Below are 24164 nucleotides of genomic sequence, written 5' to 3' on the forward strand. Positions count from 1 at the left end.
TGGCTGAGAGCACAGACAAGCCTCCAGTGAAACCACCTGATAATACTCTGTTATCACTGATGGACTGAAGATTTGCCTAATGTAGTAAACTAAGTCTGCAAACTTCATGAAATATAAAGAAAAATTAACCAATTCCACTTACAAGGCCAAATCATTGAAATCTTGATTTTTTTTTTAGTTAACACAATTTTGAATTTACTTGTGGTAAACATTGAAAGTATTCTTATTCTGGATGTGAGATAATATTTTCCTAGAAAAAAAAAAATCAATGACATGTTTTTCTCAGCAGCACCTGCACTGTAAACTGAATTGTCTGTGAACTATCTGACAGTCGATGGACTTTGATTTGGCCGAGGCGTACAGAAGGCGTACAGCATACACGGCAACGCCTCTTTCTAGATGTCATAACAAAAAGATTATATAAATACAGGGCAGATCCTGCTTCTGTCCCTTCAGTGCACTGGGACCCTTCATGGATTATAATCTGGCCAATTCCATCTTCCTTTGAAACTGAACAACTGAAGACCGAAAGGACCATTAAATTTAAACTAAAACAATGTAAGTCGAATTTGAAAATTACATTTGAAAAAGATGATTATTGTGTCTCAGATTACGTTTATAATAATAAAAATCTAACGCTACTTTGTCCAGACAGTAGAAGGATGGTGGGACTTAAACCCTCAGATGTTCCTCCACCTCTGGGGGTGAAGATGATGAGCGCTGGGGCGGCAGCTTGTGTGGCAGACATCGTCACATTTCCTCTGGACACAGCCAAAGTCCGGTTACAGGTACCTCATGACTTTTATTTCTATTGGAACATTTCATCTTCGAGTGTGTGACGTCGTCTCTGGCAGCACAGTGTGATGCTTGCATCACCTCACGTGTCACGTGTGACCCCAGATTCAGGGTGAGAAGAAAGCGGTGGAAGGCATCCGCTACAGGGGGGTGTTTGGGACCATCAGCACCATGGTCCGAACAGAGGGGCCCAGGTCGTTGTACAACGGGCTGGTGGCCGGCTTACAAAGACAGGTCTGCTTCGCCTCCATCAGAATCGGACTCTATGATAACGTCAAGAACTTCTACACAGGCGGAAAAGACAGTAAGTGGTTATTCTTGAAGTTACGGACACAAAGCGTGTCACCCTGAATGAGTTTTGAATTTCCATCCATCGTCTTGTGCTGTTCTCCAGATCCAAACGTGCTGATCCGGATACTGGCCGGCTGCACAACAGGCGCCATGGCAGTGTCCTTTGCACAACCCACAGACGTAGTTAAGGTTCGATTCCAGGCCCAGATGAACCTGAGCGGTGTGGCCCGCCGATACAACGGCACGATGCAGGCCTACAAGCAGATCTTCCAGAATGAGGGCATGCGGGGCCTCTGGAAAGGTGCTACTTCAGTCTTGAACGTCATAACAGATCATAACCCAAAAATGTCCCTGACACACATTTGTCTTCCAGGAACGCTACCCAACATCACAAGAAACGCACTGGTCAACTGCACGGAGCTGGTCACGTACGACCTGATCAAGGAGGCCATCCTCAGACACCGCCTGCTGTCAGGTGAGTGTCTGCAACACGAATTTACAGCTAACGAGGAGGGGGGGCAGCTCTCAGCACATCATGAAAGCTCGACTTTCTCTTTGAACAATAGTTGCTATGACAACACAATAATTCATCACCTCAAAGATTGTCAGGTTGGCTTCATAAAAACTTTTTGAACTCTTCTCCACAGACAACCTGCCCTGCCACTTTGTGTCCGCGTTCGGTGCTGGCTTCGTTACCACGGTGATTGCTTCCCCAGTAGATGTGGTGAAAACGCGGTACATGAACTCTCCTCCGGGACAGTACAGGAGTGCCCTCAACTGTGCATGGACCATGATGACCAAAGAGGGACCGACAGCTTTTTACAAAGGGTAAGATTGTCCAAATATTACATTTTCATTTTTTTCCCCAACCCTACTCATCTTAACTTCATTTTTTTTAGGTTTGTACCATCATTTCTGAGGTTGGGATCGTGGAACGTTGTGATGTTCGTCTCATTTGAGCAAATTAAGCGCGCCATGATGGTCTCAAGGCAAAGGATTGAGGTGGTAAACTGAGACTCTTCCCCTTCGCTTCCGTTTTCAACGCTCACCCTCAGCTCTGGACGCCTCTGGACACGTTTGCACTTTAAAGCCAGCCGATAAAACGAAACCTGCCAGTTATACATGCCATGAAGTGGAAACCAGTGCACATTTTATTGACAACATTTTTAAGAAAATGTAGAACAAGTTTCTGTAATTTCTAAATATATTTGACATGTTTTACAGATGCTTTGTTGACTTCTTTCTTTGACACAAAGACATAAAACAGAATTTTCTTTTTTATTAATTTTTAATCTCACTTTGACAAGAACGATGTGGAAATCCTCAAAAGTAAACCCAAACCTAAAAACAAGTCATAAAACATCACTTTTTAACACTGACTCTTGAAAACGTTTTTAAACACATATTAGGGAAATGTTAAAGTTCACACAACTTTCAAAACAAAAGGGAGCACCACAATGAAGCAGGAACACTTGATGAGTGAACTCCAAACATAAACCTGCAGTACCTGAGCAGGGAAACAACATTTCTGTCAGAATGGAAAACTTTGATCACTAAAAGTGCTTAGTAGTTTAAGAATCATTAACCACCAGCTTCTAATTTAACAAACTGGAATGGTCTTTTTGAAGGTACAATGTTCACAAGCACTTAAAAAAAAACTACATGTGTCTAATGGTCACTTTATTCCAGGAAAGAGGACTTGTTTGTTTGAACGAGGGCAGCTTTCATTTGTTTGGACATTTTCACTCCCCACGAACATCAGAAAGCTTCCTTCGACTACATAAACCCCAATGGGGGCGAGGAGGTTGAATGTGCTACTGTGCAGTGACGGCCAGCGTGAGACAGGCGTCAGGCTCCTGTAGATGAGCCTTGACTGAGTCGTGAAACTTCTCTCTGTACTGGTTGAAATGCATGATGCTCTCAGGTTCTTCCGCCACCCAGAATTTATCAAACTCGTACGCCAAATAACCTGAAAGAGAAAAAACTAAATGACATATACTGTATGTATGTGTATGTTTATATATATGTGACTCACAGTAGAGCTGATGGAAGTGTGTGAGCTCTGGCGGGCCCTGCACTGTGTTGTAGAAATGAGGCTTCAAAGCGCCGCTCTTCAGCAGGCTGTAGGCCATCTCTGTCAGGTTTATCCCCACGATGGCATAGGAATACCTAAAACACGAGATGAATACGCTTTAAGGAGGAGGCTGGGAGGGATTTGAAGACACTTACATTTTCACTTACCCTAATTTGGGATGGTTTGCATGGGACAACGCCTGACGAGCTTCCTTTGTGTAAGTTTCACTAAAAAACCTGGAAGAAAGATTGTACAAATCCCTTTAAAGAATAGCATGGCTCAAATCTACAGGTGGTTAAATGGCAATACCAATCATCATTTTTTGTATTATGAGCAATTATAAATTCACATCTGAATTGTGGGCGTGGTACAGTAGGTGCCCCCTCCCCCGTTTCCACAAGCTACCAGCTTTGCTTCAGCAAAAATGAGTCGTGTTTCAAACAGCATTTTTTTCCCGTTCTTTGATCTTTATCCCTTTCGGGGTCACAGGGGTGCTGGAGCCTAACCTTGCTACTGATGGGCGAGAGAAGGATACACCCTGGACAGGTCGCAGGGCCTCAAAAACACTCTCATCCACACCTAAGGGCAATTTAGAGTAACCAATTAACCAATGAAGCTGAAGTCCTCTGAGAAAACCCACATATGCAGAGTGAGAGCATGCAAATTCCACTCCTCACTCCAATAAAACATGTTCTTGTAGCCTAATTCTCATGATGGTGTACACACACACAAAAAAAAGCTTAAAATTGCATTTCTGAGTATTTCTTTATTGAAATTCATGTCAATCCCAAAAAGACAAAAATTATGTTTGGAGCTCTGGACCTGCTATGTACACCTGAGCGTACATTGCAACCCGCTACGCTACGCGAAGTAGCAGGTTGGAATTCTAAGAATAAATATAAAGATTTTATCATCTGGCCGAAAATTGTACAACTGGATAGCTCCGATATTGGTCACCATTTTTGTTGCACCAGTGATGTTAGGTTGGGGTTGTGAGGTGCAATAAGCTAACAAGAGACTGAGTGTAAACGAAGGAATGATGGGAGATGAGGTTCTCCTGCTTTGCAGAATCCATGTCCTAGAAAACAATATAGGTTTTTATTTTGGCTAAAAATTGAATAGTCATAATTAAAAGACGCTTTTAAAATAGATCAAAGGATGACTGGAGAAGAATTTTTTAAGCGTTCACATTTACAGATCAAAAGCTGGTGGATTTGGCTATTTTTTTCAACTAAATCAAACTACATTTCTTCACTTTTTTATGTAGTATCAGTGAGTTGGTGTTAATTTAGTATATGGAAGATCTGTTCAACCCTGCTCCTCAAGCTTACCACCTTGCTTGTTTTCCAGCTCTAAATCCTTGCTGCTGATTGGCTGACTCAGGTGTTTCCTTATTCTGCTTGACTTGAACACACCTGAGCCAGGTAATCAGCAGCAAGAAGTGTAGGGAGAGCTGGAAGACAGGCATCTTGAAATTCAGGTCTAGACTCTCCAATCTTTTCATCACGTGCTGATAATATAAGCATTAGCTTCTAATAAAAAATGTTTTGTCTCTGCATTAAGGTGTGTTGAGGTTTCCCTTTAGATATGAATAGAAAAACAGATAAAATTTAAGTTATTAGATGGCAACAATGCAATTTTCCTACAATACAAAAAAGTTTTCTTTAAACTGTTTGCAGTTTTTTGTTTAAAATTAAAAGGACAAAATATTGAACATGAAAAGAAAAACTCACACAAGGTTGATCAGACCCAGCAAGCCCATTCCTCTGAAGTCAGTCTTAGGGTCATCGCCCTGGAAACCAATGTCCCCCCACTGCTTGGTTACTCGAGATTCCAGTTTTACGGCTGGCATCAACAGATCCCATAGCTGGAGAACAAAACACATATTTAATATTTAATCAGCTGCTACCTTTTTAGCAGGTAATATTATTGCTGCTGCATCCCTCTGGTGTTTGGACGCAGGAGAAGGAGTGCGGACCTTTAGAAGCATGGCCTCGTGCTCGGGGTTCTCTGAGCTGAAGGGTTCTTTCCTCAAGTCTTCCACTGACACGTATAAGCTGCTGTAGCCTGTTATCTGTAGCAAACAGATGTGCAGATTCCCCTTAAACCTAAAAAAAAACAAGACATTGAGGTCATCCATAAAGCAAAACCTTCCACTGGTACATCCAGAATCACAGAGGGGACCTTACAGCGGATCCTTTTGTGGTTTAACGTTCTTCTCTTTCATTATGTGGTCCACACATTGCTCCAAATTACTTTTTCTGGCTTCCAAAGCTCCTCTTAAAACCTGAAAACAGACATAGCGACAGGCTTGATTACCTGTATCTATACAAAAATAAGGTAATCTAACAGGAAATGATGAGGCAGTACTTCGGACCGAACACAGTTGATTGGAAACTGCTTACAGGGCTACATTTAAATTGCGTGTGGAATCAATTCATGTTCACTGGGCAAGTTTAGAGAAAGATAAGCAGTGATTGAACTCGGATATCATGTTCCCACATTTACAGCCCTAAAGATAAATGAGGAGCTTTGAAGGAAAGCAGTGCCACTTTTATATGGCTGTAGACTAGCACAGTTAAGTTCAATCCAGTTTTTTACTACAGACAAATTATTATCCGTGTTTCTATTGTCTGTAAGAATGACAATCTAAACCTATAGGTAATAAATTCTTCTAAATGGCCCAAAAAAGTTTGTGCTTTTGGCTTTATGCTTCAAAATAATTCCAAAAACTTCACAAATATTGGGACCACAAAAAAATACAGAAAATAATTACCTTAAATGACAAAAAAAGCACAGTTTTTAAAGGTGAGAATCTACAAGTAGCATTACACTCAATCATGAATGTGAAACAACAATCATAATATTTCTACCTTGCTCTTTGATGACTGCAGAGAGTATTCTAGAAGACAACATAAGAAGAAAATGAATATAAAAAAGCGATAACACCCAGCAAAAAAAAAAAAAAAAGTTAAAGGAAGTTTACCAGCTTTGGTGGTCCGTAAGGCCCCTGCTTTATAGCCGGAGCATATTCTCTGCAGTTCACATGTCCCCGTCACCTGCCTGATGAGCCACTTCAACCAGAACCTCAGGTAGAAAGTGTAGACATACTGCCAGATGTACCCAAACATCTGCAGAATACAAAAATCAGATAAAAGTATCAAGCAATGCAGATGTCTAACATACATTTGTAAGAAAAGACAGTTTTGTCTTGAATCTGAACGGTCAAAGAAGATTTTTCAAAGATTTTTGAGGCATTCTGAAGTAAAATTAGTGCCAGAAAGAATAAAGTTCTAACTCTGCATAAATGTAGGGGCTTTTGAAATAGCTGCTTCATGAAACACTGGTTGCTTCTACAGGAAGGGGCTTCACTTTCTCAACTTAACATGTGCAGAACGCTGCTGCAGCTGTTATCAGTGTGGTCTGCTGGAGGAGCAGCACCAACGAGTGTAACGCTAGCAGTAAAACAACAAACAATGCAGGTTAGGTTGTGGGTTTAAAGTTGGACTAGAGCAGAAAACACAGCCACAGTCATGAGGCTCCCTCTTTGATCAGCATTTACTCAAAGGAAAGCATTCAGCAACAGTGTCTGAACTTGGCCATGGACAGACTGAGAAAACCTTTTGTCCGCCATCAGACTATAACATTTTCTGGTTGGTCAGGAAGAATAAATAGAAATACAAAGACGAGATAGAAACTAAGGACTGTTAGGCTAAGTGAATAAAACATTAAAACAGACTGATTTGAGTGGATGAAATGCCAAAATAGAAAGTTTTGTAACATTCTTAATATTATTAAATGTGGTTTATTGAAATTATTTGCCAGCAGACTATTGTATGAAAGCTATGATTGTGTGTTAGAGCATTTGGCTCATTTGTGAACAGATAATGTTTATCTTATCTTATCAAAGGACTTCCCACAGGATAACGACAAAAAACACAGTTAAAAAAGGCCCAAGAAGGATTAAGAGCAAAACACTGAACTAATCTAAAGTGAACTTTATAACAGCAACCTATAACACTGAATTGGAAGTCTCTGCACTGGCCCCATGTCAGCTCTTGGATCTATTTTAAGATCTTTTTATTGGTTTATCCATGTCTTATTGGTTTTAGGCTTTTGTGAAGATTTGATAACTTCATCTATAGTGTGAGATTTGTAAAAGAATACTCAGTTTTCAACCCGTCACTTCAATATATGTGTTATTATTACGTATTTTTGGAGTCCTGATTTAAATAAACACTGATGCTTTTGCTGTTGCTATTCAGTTTTTATTAATTAAAAATGTATTTTCCCCTGTTTAACTGTTATGATGATGCTGTACTAATGTTATTATTACATTTTATTTTTTAAGACAGTTTTTGTTTTGGTCAGTTTATGCATTTCTTTATTTTTATCTATAATACACTATTATCTCCTAAAACCTGCCAGGGCATCTATAGTTTTTATCTTGTTTTAAATGCCGAAGTTACTATTTTTAAATTGTATGCACACAGTTTTACTTTTAGGTGAGTTCTCAACAAACCATTGTGGGATGCAGCCTAGTACGCAAAGTGCCATATAAATAAAATGGATTTGATTCTGTGAGGCCTGATTTAAATTCTAATGAAAATCCACAGAAGGAGCTGAAGCGTGTCGGCTGGAGAAGACTTCTTCAGACGTGACTCAATCAGAGCAGACTTGACTCATCCACAGGTGCAGACATCATAGAAATCATTAAATTGTAGTAGGTTTTATGAAAGGGTGTAAAACGGAAAGAATAAGTAATGTTTTTATCAGGATCTTACTCCTATTGATCACCAATAACAAATGAATGCCTGATTTTTGTTGATTTATTTTTTAATTTTTTGTATTAGCTATATTTTTTAGCTTTTCTAAAAAACAATGAACAAATAAACATTTTTTTTCATGAGAGTACGTAAAGATATACAAGCAAAATTGAATTAAACTACCAAAACACTTAACAACTGAATATTAACTTATTTAAAATATAGGCATATAAAAGCATTCATAAATAACAAAAGAAAACCGTTTCTAAAAGAAATAATTGTGTATTATTTTACCATTTAAAAAAATAAAAGAAAAAAAGCATAGTTTTCTAAAGAATTTTCCAAATGTTCAGATGTTACGTATTTGCGAAACATCACTATTTTGTCCTTTCTCACTTTCCATAGATGAAATAAAAATTATTAATTGTTTTAAAATACTTCATCTACAGGTCACTGAAAGTGGGTCAAATGCTGCCGTCGTGTCGGTCTATGGCTTCAGCCTGACAGTTCAGTTTGAGCAACAATATTTTACTCGTTATTTAAACTATTAAACACAAGAACCGCCAAACATTAGCATATGGCTGGCTAATCCTCAAGGAATGAGCCAAAACAGTGCAGCGTGGAAGCTAATTCAAGTGCTAATGCTAACTACAAGTAAACGTGGGCGTTCATTTTAGTCACAAATCACAATTAAACATCAGTCCAGGAATATAAATAATGGAAGCTGCCGTTTCGGTAACATTCATTTTATAAGCTAACACGCATAAATCAACAAAAGACAGGTACAACAGGTTGTCTTTTCAACTGTTAGCTAACAACAATGTAGGGTTTAGGGTCGATAACAAGCACATTGTTTTGATGTTTTATTTATGAATTAGCAGCTAAGGCTTGCTGCCCCTGCCATCGCTGAGGAATGATGTGAAACTAAGAAAACTTACCTCCACTTTGAATGTACCCCGTGGTGGAAGGTTAGCAACGTCTCTCTTGACAGCAGCTCCTGTTCCGATGCGTTCAGGCTCCGACGAGACACAAGGCCAAAAGGTAACACGCACACAAGAAACACTTAAATAAATGTACATAAAAAGTAGTTTTAGTATTTTTTAGATAAATCGTAGTGAAAAGATGTTACTCTTGAAAAACCAAAACTTTCTACTACAATCACTTTAGTTATGTTTTTCCTATGTAAGTGTAAAACACGTGATGCATTTGAACGTAACATTTTATTTTACAGGTTTTAGCGCCCTCTAAAGGTCATATATTATATTATATTATATTATATTATATTATATTATATTATATTATATTATATTATATTATATTATATTATATTATATTATATTATGTTATATTATATTAATAGGATAAATTATGTTATGTTATGTTATAATATATTATTCCCCATGGTAAACACTTTTTAAATGCTCAGACTCCCATTTTTTTATTCCTAGTCCATATCAAATTTATATCAATATGGTTAACAGGTCAATAATGTATACATACACATCTAAACTGTTTACCAATAATATACATGACTTTATTAAGTCACGGTCCAATATCTCATGTAATTAGTCTCACTGGGATTAGGTTATATCCTGGGCAACGGCTCTATTTGGAGAGAAACCCTGTTGGAGATCCAGGCTGTAGATAAACCTAATCCTAGAAATGACTACTTAGGTCATTAGACTAGTTTTGAGATATTTGCCAAGAAAGGGCTAAAAAACTAATAATATTTGTTTGGAGCTTAATAAGTTATGCCAATAGGAACAATCCACCATTGTCACCATAGTCTTATTGTCACCACTAAATGTTTTACCGAGGTATTTACAGACAATGTAAAGTTCAATGTTAGAAGGAACGACACAATAAACTGCTATTGCTTCTTCAAGAAAACTAAAACAGAAAACATTGAGTCTTTGCTATGCCTGTAATGAATGTCTATAAATGACTAGTAACTACATTTCTGTGTCATGGAAACTGCCAGAGACTAAAGTTACTTATTTTAAGGCATTTTTGAGACAGTAAGACAACTTAGGAACTTCAGGAAAAAAAGAACAAGTCTATAAAATGTTTTAACTTCAGGAAGGCGAAGTTGAATTAGGTCGTTAAACATATTAAAGTATTTTATAGGTTAATCTATCACGATTGTTGTTTATTTCTTAATTAAGCTAGATTTTTCTTCTATTTATGAATAAAGGCAGAAACCTGAATGGCCCCTGCAGTGAGGGGACCAGGTGGCTGTGTCAGATTGGTATGCTTGATGGTTCAGATCCACTTGTCCCTTAAGTCTGTTATGCATCAAGCAGCAGGAGGGGGGTCTCATTTCACTGCCTCTTACCAATAGCTTCAGGTAAAAGTGTCCTTTAGGACCGTTATAAATTAGTCCTGGGATGTTCTGAGTTATCACTGGATGTTACATACATTTTTCTATCCTAATGATAGCGCTCTCCTTCACTACGACCCATGCAATGAAAATGATCTCCATCATAAGCTGTGTCCTTCAGGTAACATTAAAACTTCCTGAGGTAGACGTATTCCACCGTGACCATTAAAACTCCCTTTGAATTAATTTTACACGTGGAGGCAATAATGAAAGTATGTACAAATTTAGGTAAATGATGCTTTAGGTGAATGACGTCATGAGATCACTCCATCTTAATAATCAGAGAGAAGACGTCTATGACACCTAATAACACAATTACTGTGTTCTGATTATGTAAATGAGCTTTAATATTTGTCATGGCCCCATGTATCTAAAACTTGAGATTAAGTTTAATATCTGCTAACTTTGATGTTTTATTCCAAACACTCATGTTCCAAACAGAAAGTATCCATTGGTTCCAAGAAACCAAAATCCCTATTGAGAAATAAACAGTCATTATATTTGTCAAAATAACCGTTCTTGCTCTGATAGCTTTCTTTTTTTTTTACTTTCTTAGTAATCCAATTTTTTCTCTAGTAAAAGCTATTCAAATTATAAATTGACCAATCAGAAGGCTCAATGAAGGAGTCACATCCATTGTTTATATTGGATTAGTATTTTATCCGCTGATCGGGTCACTAAAAACGGCCCATGCCCAAAGCTGAATTCCTGATTGGCTGATGCGACACAGTGACCTGTGAAACTTCTGTAGCCTGCTGTGAAATGCAGCCAGACATTCAAGCACTGTGTTCAGCCCGTCTTAAATGAGCCCCCATAAATCGTTCCTACTTGGAACTGAATTTCGGTGCAAACCCTACAGGTGGGTGACTGTCCGATTGGTGTCAGGTGAGTTAGACCTCTGGAGACTGCTCCCGTCAGTGACCAGAGACAGAGCTCTGACACTAACACAGAGGACCAGCAATTATTGATGACATCATTGAGAGGTAGTAACATCCAAAATTGAAGACGCCAATTTTTTTCCTTTCGCTTGGAGGACTAAATGTAGGGTTAGGGAGAAACTGTAGGGCTAGGGAATTAATTCGCATTCGGGAATACACTTAGAGCTTTTTTTTTTAATGACCTAACTTCAAGTAATAACACAACCTTAAACCTATGGTCACGATAAGAAAGTTTATCACCAATGCCATCATTTTCATTGCTCACACAATGACCGCAAAGCAAGCCCAAACCATCATCCCTCCACCACCATGTTCAGCATTGCAATGATATGAGTTGTTGACCCCAAATTTCATTCCAGTGGTTTTTGCCAAAATATTGTCATCAATTTTTGCTGAATCTGATTTAGAAATTGTACATTGTAAGTTTTCTTTAAAAAGTGTTTGCTTTTTAGCAGATAGTACAGTATAGGTTTATCTGAATTTAAATATTACAAAACTATTTTTTTTAAATCAAATTCTCCATTTGAAATGTCTTTAAAATAAGCATTTTATGTGCTACGACTCCACCAGAGAACCAAAAAGACACAGCTGCGTCTCCTTTTGGAAAAAATATGGCTTTGCTCATCGGCCATTGGCAGCACCAGGATATAAAAGTAATCAATCTCAAGTCTAAGTGACCCTCCTGTGGATGCCTGCGGCTGCTCTCGGGCTCCATCCTCATTCTGTGTTTTATTCATCCACCCATCTGCTGTACCGGGCGAGCAGCCTGGACCAGCTCACCCTGGGATGGCACCAAGCAGCGCGCGCCTCTCCCCGCAGCCTCAGTCAGTCGGTCAGCGGTGACTCACTGCGCGCGGTCAGCCAGCCGCTCGGCGCGCTTAGGTTTGGTACCCGGGCTGCGCGGGATCGATACCTCCAAGACTTCTGTTGCGGTGGAAGGCGTGGCCTGGTGTCAGCGACGCACGGTTGATTTTTTCCCCCCATTCTTTATTATTTTTTTGTTTTAGGGTTCAGCGTCTCTCTGGCACGGATGCACAAACGGCATCCCACAGCGCGGGACATCAAGGTAAACCACCACCGTCCTGTTGATTTTGTGTCCGCTTTTCTCATTTCCTTAAACGTTAAGTTCGTCTGCAAGGTCAAATCAGCAGAATGTTCGGTGGCATTTGTGGAAGGATTTGGATCTACAGAGGATCTAGTGCATGACACAGATCTGAATTGGCCTGGATAGGTCGAGTGCATCACCTACATGCAGCCTGTTATTTATTTTGCATGTTCCATACTGCTGATGCCCCCCTTTTCTCCTTGCCAATGCTGCAGAAAGAGAAAGAAGAAAGCAGGGAGCGCAGCACTGACACTTATAGTTGCTTTACATGGGCTTGTGCAGGGAGGGACAGCTCACACAAAAGTAATCTCATATTTTGTGTTGATGAATTGCAAATAAAGTTGCACTTGTGCAAGAATAAATCATCAGTTCTGTCACATTTTTGTACCTGAAGACTATGCTGTCATTGAGGTGTAGTCTCATTCAAACACAAATGATGGTTAATTTCAGGTATGATAATTGGTCAGTGATAAAATCCTTTCAGATGTCAGCTGAGTGATGGCACAGAACCTGCAGAATATGCACCCATATGCTCAGAAGACAGACTGGGATTAGATCCTTCATCATGCCAGCAAAAGAGAAAAAAATGAGCATCTGCAGGTTGAATACATGCTAAACTGTCAAAAGACAGATCTAAAGATGACTTTATTTTTTAGGTTTCATTGATTTTTCTTTAAAACTCAAACAGCACAGCATTGTATCTTCATTGAGGAAGTTGAGTTAAAATAAACTTAGACTACAATCAGATACAAATGATTAAAAAGTATACATTTCAGTAACTGAGTACAATTTGACTGGTTTTAAGGTTAGCTTTTTTAAAGTCGTTTTTATGATATGATGTGAATTTGTAGGAAGAAGTGAAGTATATTGGACTGACATGCTGCCACGTGAAAGATTTAACATCAACACTTAGTAAACAAAATATTAAATGTCTGGAATAAAAAAAACGTATTCTAGGAATTAAATGTGTTGATATTTGGCTAGCATTTGATTAGCTTTGCAAGATTTAGGTAACACACCAGGTTTTTTTCCTCTCAATTTTTTAAACAATATTTTATTATATAAAGAGGTAAAGGGGTCATTAAGATAAAATCAACATTTAAAAATCCTTGTGTGTTGGCACACGTAATTCTACAGTAGGAATAAAAAAATCAGTATGCAAAATGTATAATTGGCTGGAAGATTAATGTAAAGTTACATATTAGACTCACAAAAGTCCTAATATGTCTTTTGATTGGTGAATGCAATTCTGTCATTACTGTCAAAACAGACAATTGTGCACCTGTTGGTAATCGGTGGGTCTGCGCTCAGATTTCCCTTCCATTTGGTCGATTGATGGGTTTTTAGCATCCATCTCCACACCAACATTTGCATCAAAGTGTTTTCTGCTCATATATATTTGGGTTTTTACATTTTGGATTTAAAGATTTTACATGTATAAACAGTCTATTTCTACTTTTTTCCCCCTCAGGGAGCTTCATAAAGAGGCAACTTTGAATTACAAGAGTATTTAAAGACGGAACAACATGGGAACTAACCCAAAAAGGACAGTGACGGTCCACACGGTGCCTCAGCTGGCTGCGGTGGATTCTCTGGGAAATAAGGAGTCTAATGCCAACTGGGCAAATGAGCCCCATCTCAAACTCTCTCAGGTTTGTCCAGTGGACTCGCTCCCAGCTTCTGGACAGCAGGACAACCCCTGTCGAACAACTGTTCTCGCCAACACCATTCCCCAAGCAACAACCCGACCAGCTGACAGCTCTGTAAGTGACAAACCAGCGCTGGGCAATGGAAACCAAACTAAATCTGTGACAGGTGGAGAGCAGCACTTGCTAAACCTGTCACTGACAGGCCAGTGTGTAGGAGAGACGGGAGGCAACCGAGGGGATTCTAATGCTAACACGAAAATGTTAAGCCCGGCCACTGGAAAGGATGTTTGCGAGGCCGGTTTGTCAGCTGCTGTTACGGCAGCTTCAAAGGTCGACATGCAGAACAGCGGGTGCCGAAGGAAAGAGGCAGGCGCGGCAAAGGAGGAGAAGCCGACATCTTCAGCTGAAGCCACTGTGCTAAAGACCAGCAATAAAAAAGTTTCTGGAAATGAGAAAAAAGAACTGAAAGGTCCACAACAAGATTTGATTAAGAGCATTCCGGTTCCAGACAGGGCTACACCACAGAAAACTGAAGAACCTGCTCACTCATTTGCAAAACCAACACCCCTGCAGGGGTCTGAACCGTTAACTCCTCTCACGTCCACTAATCCTCCGTGCACAAACAAGGACACAACGTCTACAAGCAACGCTTCATGTTCAGCACATTCGGCAGAGGATTTCCCTCCGGTGAAGGGAGCACAAGTCTCTTCAGATAAACATCAGCCCGTCTCTTCACAGATGGATGTGTGCACTATACCCCGGGCTACACAAACCACGCCGAAGTGTGGGCAGGTGGCTGAGGCAACCAGCCAGACTGTCACAAGTGTGGAGGAACACAACAAACTCTACAGAGAAACTTCGACTATGACCTCCTCTCTTTCACCAGTCCAGGGAAAGCAGTATCACGATATGGAGGTTCAGGCCGTGGCGAACACGTCAGACAAGGCGGTGTCCACAAGTCCCAGTCTGCTGCCCTTCGCTGTGACCCGCAGGCTGAGCGGTGGTGCAGTCCACAGGGAGGATCTGCAGAGCCTGGCTGTTGTCTATCAGGCCAATGACAACGCAGGTGTCCATCAAATGTACACAACGTCCATACCCAGCACCAATCACACCTCAGAGAGGGTCACCATCGAGGCGGAGGTGTGTCCTGACCAGACGCACAGTTCCAGCTCCAAAACCTCGTCCCAGCAGCCCGGAGCCAAGCCCAAAGAGGCTGGGCTGGGTCAGTGCAACACTCAGCCAGTTTATCAAATCAACATCGAACACAGCAATCACAAGAAGGAAGGCAAAGCAAGCGACTCCAATTCTAAGAAAGGTGTTCAGGCATCAGCCGCAGAAACAGCTTCTGCTGTCAAAACTGGGGCTCCCACGGGGACAGCCAGTGCTTCAGAATCCGGATCTGCTGACAGAACCAGCGCTGGGCTTTCTCAGCCTGCTGTCACAACCAAGGCCGAGCAGGCCCCGCCTACTAAAGCAGCAGGAAATACTGCAGTCAAATCAGATCCAACTAAGGAGAAGGCTCCGCCAAAGGTAACTAAATCTGAAAAGAAAGAACCAGAAGGAAAGACTGAGGAGGAGGATGATCAGTCAGACAAGGAAAAAGGGAAAAGTGTCCATGATGTTGTGTGGGACGAACAAGGGATGACTTGGGAGGTCTATGGTGCCTCGGTGGATCCAGAATCCCTTGGGTTTGCAATCCAGAGCCACTTGCAGTGTAAGATCAGAGAGCAAGAGAGAAAACTGATAGTGCGGACGTCCTTACGAAAGTCAATTTCTGCCGTTGATTCGCCGCGACACGATAAAAAGAACAAAAGGAGGCAACAGAACATTTTCAGGTCAATGCTGCAAAATGTCAGACGACCCAACTGCTGTGTGCGCCCCCCTCCCTCCTCTGTTCTGGAGTAGCCCGGCACAGAGGTACCCAATGACAGACTCCTGCCTTTTCCTCGAGGTCACAGCGTTCGTCCTCCCCTCGTCATAACTGCAACGCCACAAGAAACATTAACGGGACACTGATCCCTGTAGCGTACCGGAATGTTGTAGCATAAAGAGTAATGTGTGATGTACGAAAACTTACATGGTAGCATATAGAGGCACAACACACAATATTTCCAAACTTCATTTCAAGAAATAAATGTTAGAGAGAAGCAATTTCAACAGATGCAATAATAGTAAGCGCATGTGTTTTTGTCTTAAAGGTAGCTGTACTGAAGTCTATAGAAGGAAGTGATGATGATGATGATGAAGAAGACGGTGATTTGTGTTAAAGCATTCGCATAAATATATTAATAAGCTGATGTCCTATTACATTTGGTGCAACTAGAATATGTTTTGAGGCACTGTATTTATAAGACTGCTGTATGTTTTATTTGATGCCTCATTTTATTTTAAACGTGTGTAAAAAACAAAAAAGAAAACTGCAGATACACATAATTGCATTGATTAATCCATACTATTTGATTTTCTATTAAAATGCAAAAAAAAAAAAAAAATAGTCCTGACTTTCACATCTTTCCAGTGACGATGTTTTCAGCTGTGGAGAGTCTTAGAAGTGTCAATAAATAATTATTAATTTACCATGCATTCAAAATATGAATTTGTAATTTATTTTTAATAAGTGGCTCTCTAACCAGTCAACACTTTTCTGCATCCATCAGCTCGCTGATGTTTTAAAGCGCCAGAGGTTTTTTTGTTCACACTCAAGCCGCTGCTATAAATTGTTTTTAGCCTGGTTATCACAGCTCAAGGCCCAACATGTCACACAAAGGAAAGGTCAAATGTAGAGGGCAAACTCCTAAGGAAATCCAATTTAAAAAAGGCTTTGAAAATGTAGCAGGCAAGAGACTGAGAGGTAAAAATCTTTTTTAAAAGCTACTTTTTAATTAGTTTTTTTTAATACATATTCCCAAACCATCATTCTTATTCCTGTAAAAATCTATTTTAAAAAATTGGCTTGATGGATTTATAAACTATCTTATAATTACTTTTTATTTTGCTCATATTTTTTGTAAGTCCTAAATTCCTTTTTACAAACCCTGGACATTAACATTTAATAAATAGCTATATTGTTCCTTAAAATCAATAGTTTGTGCCAATTAATAAGTATTTTGTGACTACCAATTAGATTTTATTAGCATTTTGTGGGCTCAAAGTAGCATTTTAGCTTCTTTAATTCCTATTACTAATTTTGTGGCCACGTGGTAATAATTTTCAAACACAAAATACTAACTTGTTTGCACAAGATGCTAATTTCTGCCCACAAAATGCTAAAATGCAGCAACAAAATGCTAATTTCATCCTAAAAAATACAAATAAATGCTAATATTAAACCACAAGATGCAGATAATGCCAAATTTGTGCACCAAAATTGAAATTATGTAATACTAATTTCTCCCCACAACAGAATGGGAATTTATCTTATAAAAGAATGCTAATTTATCTGCACAAAATAAATGTGGCCACAAAGTGCTAAATTCTGCCCACAAAATCCTAAAAATGCTAATATTTAACCACAAAATGATAATAAGTGCACATTGTGCACCCACATTGCTTTTGTAATGCTAATTTCTGCCCACAAAATGCTAATATAATGCTAATTTATGTGCACAAAATACTAACATGTGGTCACAAAGAGCTGATTTGTGCCAACAAAACTCAAATAAAATGCTAATGTTTAACCACAAGAGGCTAATAGACACAAACATGTGCACCCAAATTGCTAATGCTAATTTTTGCCCACAAAATGCAAATAAATGCTAATTTATTAGCATTTATTTGCATTTTGTGGGCAATTTGCCATTGCCCATTTTGTGGGCATTTTGCCATTAGTATTTGAGTGCACAAGATATTAATGCATGGCCACAAATGATTAATTTGAAGGGACATTATTATTTTTCTTCTGAATGTCATGTCCAGGGTTCCGTACATTTCTACATAATGTAGTATTTTTTAAAATAAATTGTGATTTTTTTCTTTAGTAATTTTATGTCAATTTCATTAGGACCCCCAATCCTCTTTTTTTAAGTTGATGCAACAATTGCTGTTGAAGATTTTGTGCTTTTCTTTATCCAGAAACCTAACTGTGCAGCTATAACTTAATGATGATATGTATTCTAGAAAGGACAAATAAGACTGTTGAAATAGTTACTCATGAACAGAGGAGCTTATGATTCTGGCCTGAAACAAAGCTACAGGTTTCCTTTTTTGTGTGCTGTTCTGTGTGAGGTGAAAGCCAATTTTATCAATGCCGGAAAACACTGCAGCGACTATGTGACCTCAAAGCATTGCAAATCTGTATGAATGGATAAATACACGAGTTTCTGTTCTAATTATGTTAAAATAGTCTGTAGCACACAGACTAATGGAAGGGTTCTGCAGCTAGTGTTCACAAGTGGTGCACTTTAAAGTCTCAATCTTTTGATATATTATAAAAGTGTTCCCAGTGATCTTTTCCTTATGATTATGCTTACTTTTGCCAAAAAAAAGAATAAAAACTTTTGTTTTATAGGACATAGTTTCTGCAGAGCAGGAGTTCATCCGAAATTTACCTCTGTGTTGTGCCCATATTTCCCACCATCCCTTTGTTTACATTCTCTCCCGCAAGCTTACAGCTAAAAACTTAGCATTATTGGAGCAACAAAAATGGTGAGTAATGTTTGAGTTATCCAGCTGTACAGTTTGGAGCCAGATGACAGCTCGGACGAGAAAAACAAAGATGTTTATGGATCTAAATGTCAATCAGTGGATGCATCAAAACAGAGCAGAGCTAGGATTCTGCATGGCTACTAATACTCAACATTTTAATCTTAATTTTCTTTGTATATGTCCTTTGTATATATCCTTTATCATGAGAAAAAAGCCACAAAAACATGTTTAAAACAGCAAAAACATAATTTTCCTAGGAGCGGGTCTTTAAAAAGCGTTCAAAAAGAAGTCAAACAGTGATTGAGAGTACAGTTAAGAAGAGCTTGTAACATATTTGTAAAATCCTTTATGAGTAGACTTTTGGATTAAGAGGAGTAGTGATATATGAACTGTTTATAGAATTAAAGGTGAGTCCGAATCATTATAAAGAGTCAGATAAATAATGACACAAATCATTGATCGGAGAGTTTCTGCAAGTCTATTAGTGGCAAAGTATTTTGGCACAGAAAAGTAAATACAAACCATTTTTTATCATCAACATTGACACTAAAACCAACGTTTTATTGATTTGATTTAAACTAAATTGAAAATCTATTTAAAGAATCCTTCTTAATATAACTGTGACAGGGTGTACTCATCCCTCATGTTTAGGCTGAAATCAATGCAACCAATTTTTCTATGTAGTAACTTCTGACTGCAGTGTGCTGCTGCTCCCCTCTTTTAATTGAGTCAGGCTAGTGGGATCTATCAGTGGGATTCCAGGCAAAGAGGCAGAAAACAGCGTGCTGAGCAGACTTGATTCAAGGACTTCGCCTTCCCTATTTAACCTTCGCTGACTGTGAGAGATGGACACTGAAGTTTTAATTGTGATGGTTAATTAGTAAGATAAAATCAGGATTAATGGTTGAGCTTTTTTGTTAAGTCACAAACACCTAATAATTTCCTTAGTCTTTCTACTCAAAAGGAAAATATAAAAAGGAAATATTCGTGCTGTGCTTGAACATTAGTGGGCTTTCTAAAATGACATAAAACCCCTCTTTTATCCAGTTGACATCAATTACGAATCAATGCACGTAAAATTACCCCTTAAAGTGGACTGCAGCAAAAAGAAGCTGTGCCATTTATCAAAAACAGCATTACCAGTGTGCAGAAATAAAAGTGAAGCCTAATTAAACTTAATTTAGAGCGGCAAATTGAGTGTGATTGAGTGTGATTAACCCTGTCGGACTGACAGAAACGCATAAAGTGCTGAAATATTTCCATTTCTAAAGAAAGGCCAGATTATGTGGTTTTGAAACAAGAGGGTTCCCAAAAGAACTTGGAGCCTGAACAAAAGCTGTTCTGCTGGATTCAGTGTTATCTTCTGGAAATGTGAAAGCAGAGGATGAAGTGCTTTCTGCTGCCGTTTGATAAGTACTCTCCCCTGAACATACAATAAAGAGGGTGAACAAAAAGCTCCGGGGCACAAAAGGGTCAGCATTTAAATACATTTTCTTTTATTCATTTTTGTTACTGCCTAACTATGGAGCCACAGAAGAGACTTGAGTCTGGGTCTCCCTGTGACTTCAAACGTTTAAAAATTATTTAAACCTGATGTTTAATGGTTTCATTCTTACCTTCACTACCGCCAAAAGTGTGTGTCTATTAGGGGCTCTCAGTCAGATTCTACTGGAATCTATAAAGGAGTTCCCCAGGGTTCTTCTCTAGGGCCGCTTTTATTCTCAGTTTTCATCAATGACCTTCCAAACTCCTGTGCTTCTATGTGTGTGGCTGTGTGTGTTCATTTTGAGTAGTTGTACTATTTTGATTGCTTCCTACTCTGTCATTTGTGATTTATTTCTTCAAATGGAGGACCCCCTTGTTCCATGTCTAGGGGCTCATCCTCCCACTCTAGTTTAAATGTGTAGATAAAAAAAATGTATATATATATATATATATATGTTTCAGTTGAATTTAGTTCATTATCCTGAACGGAAGATAACTCTGAATCCAGCAGAACTGATGAGAAACAAAATCTAAGTTGAGTTTTCACTATATTGATTTAAAGTCCCACTCCGATCACCTTTTGTTTGCAAAATTGATCCCAGTGGTCTTTTAATTAAGATTATGTATTTTTTTATAAAAAAAAGGGAAAGTTTCTATATTCAATCCCTTAAAAAAGCACATTAGAAAGTGGCTCTTATCACAGCAGATTTGTTCACATCGAATGTTAATGTCTCTCCCCCTGCAATTATGTCTTTTAGATTCATTTTGAAGTTTTACAACATATGCATTTTTTATCTAAAGGTTTTTTAAGCAATCATCTTATAACTGTATTTTTGATTGTTATTATTTATTATTATTATTTATTGTTTTTACCTTTTTAAGTTGATAATTGTAATAGCCACTGGGCTAATTCTGCCATGCAACGGTTCTAATGTGTATTGTCCCTGAGAAATAATTAAATTATTAAATTATTAAATTATTAAATTATTAAATTATTAAATTATTAAATTATTAAATTATTAAATTATTAAATTATTAAATTAAAATTAACCTGGGTTTTCTAGGACAGTTTTTGCAGTTTCAGAATCTCACCTCTGAGTTGTGTGCGAAATTTTGGCACAGAAGTAAGCTTCTACTGAGATCCCATCATCCCTTTGATAATACTCTCTCTCCCACTAGATAACAGCCCCTCACAATCCCACTCTCACATAAATAGTGAACAAAAATAATGAGCAATATCAAAGCTATCCAGCTATGTAATTTTTTGCCAGATGCCACTTTGGACGAGGAAAATGTAGATCTAAATGTATCTATGGATGCATCACAATGGAGCGGAGCAAGGAGACTTTGGCCTGCCCATTTCAGTTGCTCCTTAACTAAAATTTTAAGATACTAAAATCTTACCCCTAATTTACATTGATTTGAATAAATGAACAGACAGAAAAGCAATTTTAAGCTTAATTTACTTTATACGTGTCCTCTATCATCAGAAAAATGCAAAAAGAACATGTTGAAAACACCAAAAAAAACAGATTTTCATTGGAGCGGGTCTTTAGAAGCACATGTATTCTCTCGAGCGCTTCCTTTCAGAGTGAACCTAAGATCCCAAAGCGGTGTAACAGAAGCTGGTCGACTGCTCTCGATGTTTTTAAAAGGATGTCACTTCAAGTTAATGTCAGGACACAACAGCAGGGATGAAAAAGTCTTCTTCATCTTCAGTGCTGCTGTGAAATGTCACAACCTGCACTGAATTACACAGAGTACAATGTAAAAACTCCTTTTGATCCACGTGGATCAATCAGTCATTCAGTCTTCCAACATGGCTGTTCATAACATCAAAGGGTTTGTTCAGTTATCTTTAGAAAAGAAAGGAAAAACATTTTTGGACATAATATTAACCTCTTAAGACCCCAAGCTGACCTCCACAAGTGTATTCACAGGGTCCGGTTGAGCAGAATGAACTCATGTGGTAACATCATCCAAAATGAGAAAAAAGATGAAAAAAGACAGACATCACAGATCTATGTATGCCAAACTCAGCCTTCGTGTCTAGGTTTTTAATCTTAAACTTTACCTTTACTTAGCTCATTTAAAATTTTTAATAATAAGTTACGAACCATTGTCTCCAATGACAGTTCAAGTTTGGCACAGTGGAAGAGTTCTACTAATAATATGAAGCAAGGAGAGAAATGCTTGGGATATATGCAGAAAATAAAAAGGACATTTGAGGAGCATCAAGCTAAGAACAGAGCTTGAAAGCATTGGAGTCCCACTCTGATCATCTTTTGATCTATTGTAACATCAACTCCATCAAAATAATATGAGGGGCCGTACTAGACATTATTTATTCTGAACCATTCAAATAACCACATTTTTTCATTCATCTCAGTCATTTTCTTGGAAATAGTTTCTGCAGAGCGGCAGGAATTCATTAGAAATTTACCCCTGAGTTGTTGGCTTTTGGTGTGAAGCAACCCAACCCCCATTTCCCATCCAGCCAGGACAGGAAGTATATGTCCCATCCAATGCATTTTCTACATCACACATATGCTCTTTTTCAAACATTATTTTCTGCCACTGATTCACAACAATTTGAAGAAAGGAACCCTCAGAAAAGCTTGATTTTCTTTATAAAGTTGCAAGAAAAAGTATGTGAATCCTTTGGATTTCTGTATGAATTTGTCATAAAATATGTTTGGATCTTCATCTGCTTAAGCTGATAGAACTTCATCTTGGTTGAAGTTATTGCTGCCAACCAGTTATTAAATCACAAAAGTGTTCCACTCTACTTTAAATGTTAACCCATTTTGTTCAATGATTACACAAAAACTTACATTTTTGGTGTTGCGTTAGTTTAAATAAACTGTGTGTATCATGTAATGTGACTCAGATGAAGATCAGAACATATTTTATGACAAATTCCTGCAGAAATCCAAGTAATCCCAAAGGATTCACAAACTTTTTTTGCGACTGTATATGTCCCTCATCATCAGAAAATAACATAAGAGCATGTTGGAAACAACAAAAATGTAGTTTTAATCAGAGAGGGTCATTATATTGTTGTTAAAAGAAAAAACTTAGAACAAAAGTTTTTGTATGGCGTGAAAATTTTCCATAAAATAAGTGGAATTTATCACATTCACAGGAATAAATATATATATTTTTAAAACAACCAAACAGACATTTGAACAAAAAGCATATTCAGTGTTAATGATTACTTCAGGTTATTATATAATTCATAAATAAATAAATCAAAATAAATGGGTTTAAAAAAACTAAAGAAATGCAGTTATTTTGATGTCTAAATATCACAAAAATTCAGTTTTCAGGGAACCAGAAATTGTTTTGAGGCAGAAATTGAGGCATAAATTGTCAAACTCACAAAGGTTCTGTTGGGTTCAGATGTGGGGGCTTCTACAGAGGAAGGAGCCTTCTGTGGGCCTTCTGATGCTCCATGCATGAGTTCATAAATATTCCGAGGTTCGTCCAACAGGAAGATATTGACCTCAAATCTAAATCTATGTCGTGCCAGAACTACCATATGGGGACAAAAGCAAGAGCTTGTAAACTGTATCTGCTCCAGAATTTGACACAGGTTGATGTCAAAGTAAACTAAAAAAGTGGAAGAAAAGAAAAGCTATTCACTGGAATCTTTAGAATTCATTTTAATTCATCATTTTTAGTTTATTTTGTCGTTTCTCTTTTCATATTTGGGTTGGATGTTTGAGCTTCACTAGAGGAAAAGAAAATCTCTCAAGTGAGTCCCTTAATAAGGAAAGACCCAGGCAGTGTGAGACATGACAATTAAAGACTGACGATCCATGAGAGGGAACAGGAACCCGTTGTTACAGCCTGAGGGTCTCCCCTGAATCACACTGAGATGCTATGACTAATGCCAGCACCCACTGTGACGGAGCTGACGGGCTTTAGAGGAATCTGTGTCCCCTGCAACCTGAAATCAGATTATTTACTGCATGGTAGTTAGGATAGACACATTGATATAAAATTAATGACAAAATAAATCACGCTTTCCCATC

At 38.3% G+C, this 24164-nt stretch overlaps 3 protein-coding genes across 4 annotated transcripts; 2 read left to right on the forward strand and 1 right to left on the reverse strand.

The window, feature by feature from the left end:
• Positions 1 to 412: 412 nt before the first annotated feature.
• Positions 413 to 2309, forward strand: ucp1 (uncoupling protein 1). 2 transcript variants are annotated; one of them, XM_024259698.2, is made up of 7 exons: positions 413 to 558; positions 652 to 788; positions 901 to 1099; positions 1190 to 1387; positions 1460 to 1561; positions 1734 to 1914; positions 1986 to 2309. In XM_024259698.2, the coding sequence occupies exons 2-7, from the start codon at positions 663 to 665 to the stop codon at positions 2098 to 2100; spliced, it is 921 nt and encodes a 306-aa protein (XP_024115466.1). In that variant the 5' UTR covers positions 413 to 558; positions 652 to 662; the 3' UTR covers positions 2101 to 2309. The 2 variants fall into 2 exon arrangements, with proteins under 2 accessions (XP_024115466.1, XP_024115467.1); XM_024259699.2 differs by having other exon boundaries at positions 436 to 558; positions 656 to 788.
• Positions 2310 to 2355: 46 nt separating this feature from the next.
• On the reverse strand, positions 2356 to 9018 carry elmod2 (ELMO/CED-12 domain containing 2). The gene is made up of 9 exons (XM_024259696.2): positions 8865 to 9018; positions 6147 to 6291; positions 6034 to 6062; positions 5350 to 5447; positions 5139 to 5268; positions 4894 to 5027; positions 3328 to 3396; positions 3122 to 3255; positions 2356 to 3055 (listed from the first exon to the last, which is right to left on the reverse strand). The coding sequence occupies exons 1-9, from the start codon at positions 9003 to 9005 to the stop codon at positions 2901 to 2903; spliced, it is 1035 nt and encodes a 344-aa protein (XP_024115464.1). The 5' UTR covers positions 9006 to 9018; the 3' UTR covers positions 2356 to 2900.
• On the forward strand, positions 8834 to 16588 carry gprin3 (GPRIN family member 3). The gene is made up of 3 exons (XM_024259695.2): positions 8834 to 8967; positions 12252 to 12310; positions 13821 to 16588. Exon 3 carries the CDS (start codon positions 13876 to 13878, stop codon positions 15901 to 15903), a length of 2028 nt encoding a protein of 675 aa, XP_024115463.1. The 5' UTR covers positions 8834 to 8967; positions 12252 to 12310; positions 13821 to 13875; the 3' UTR covers positions 15904 to 16588.
• Positions 16589 to 24164: the final 7576 nt, after the last annotated feature.

Source organism: Oryzias melastigma, linkage group LG1, assembly GCF_002922805.2.
Source record: "Oryzias melastigma strain HK-1 linkage group LG1, ASM292280v2, whole genome shotgun sequence".
Taxonomy (NCBI): domain Eukaryota; kingdom Metazoa; phylum Chordata; class Actinopteri; order Beloniformes; family Adrianichthyidae; genus Oryzias; species Oryzias melastigma.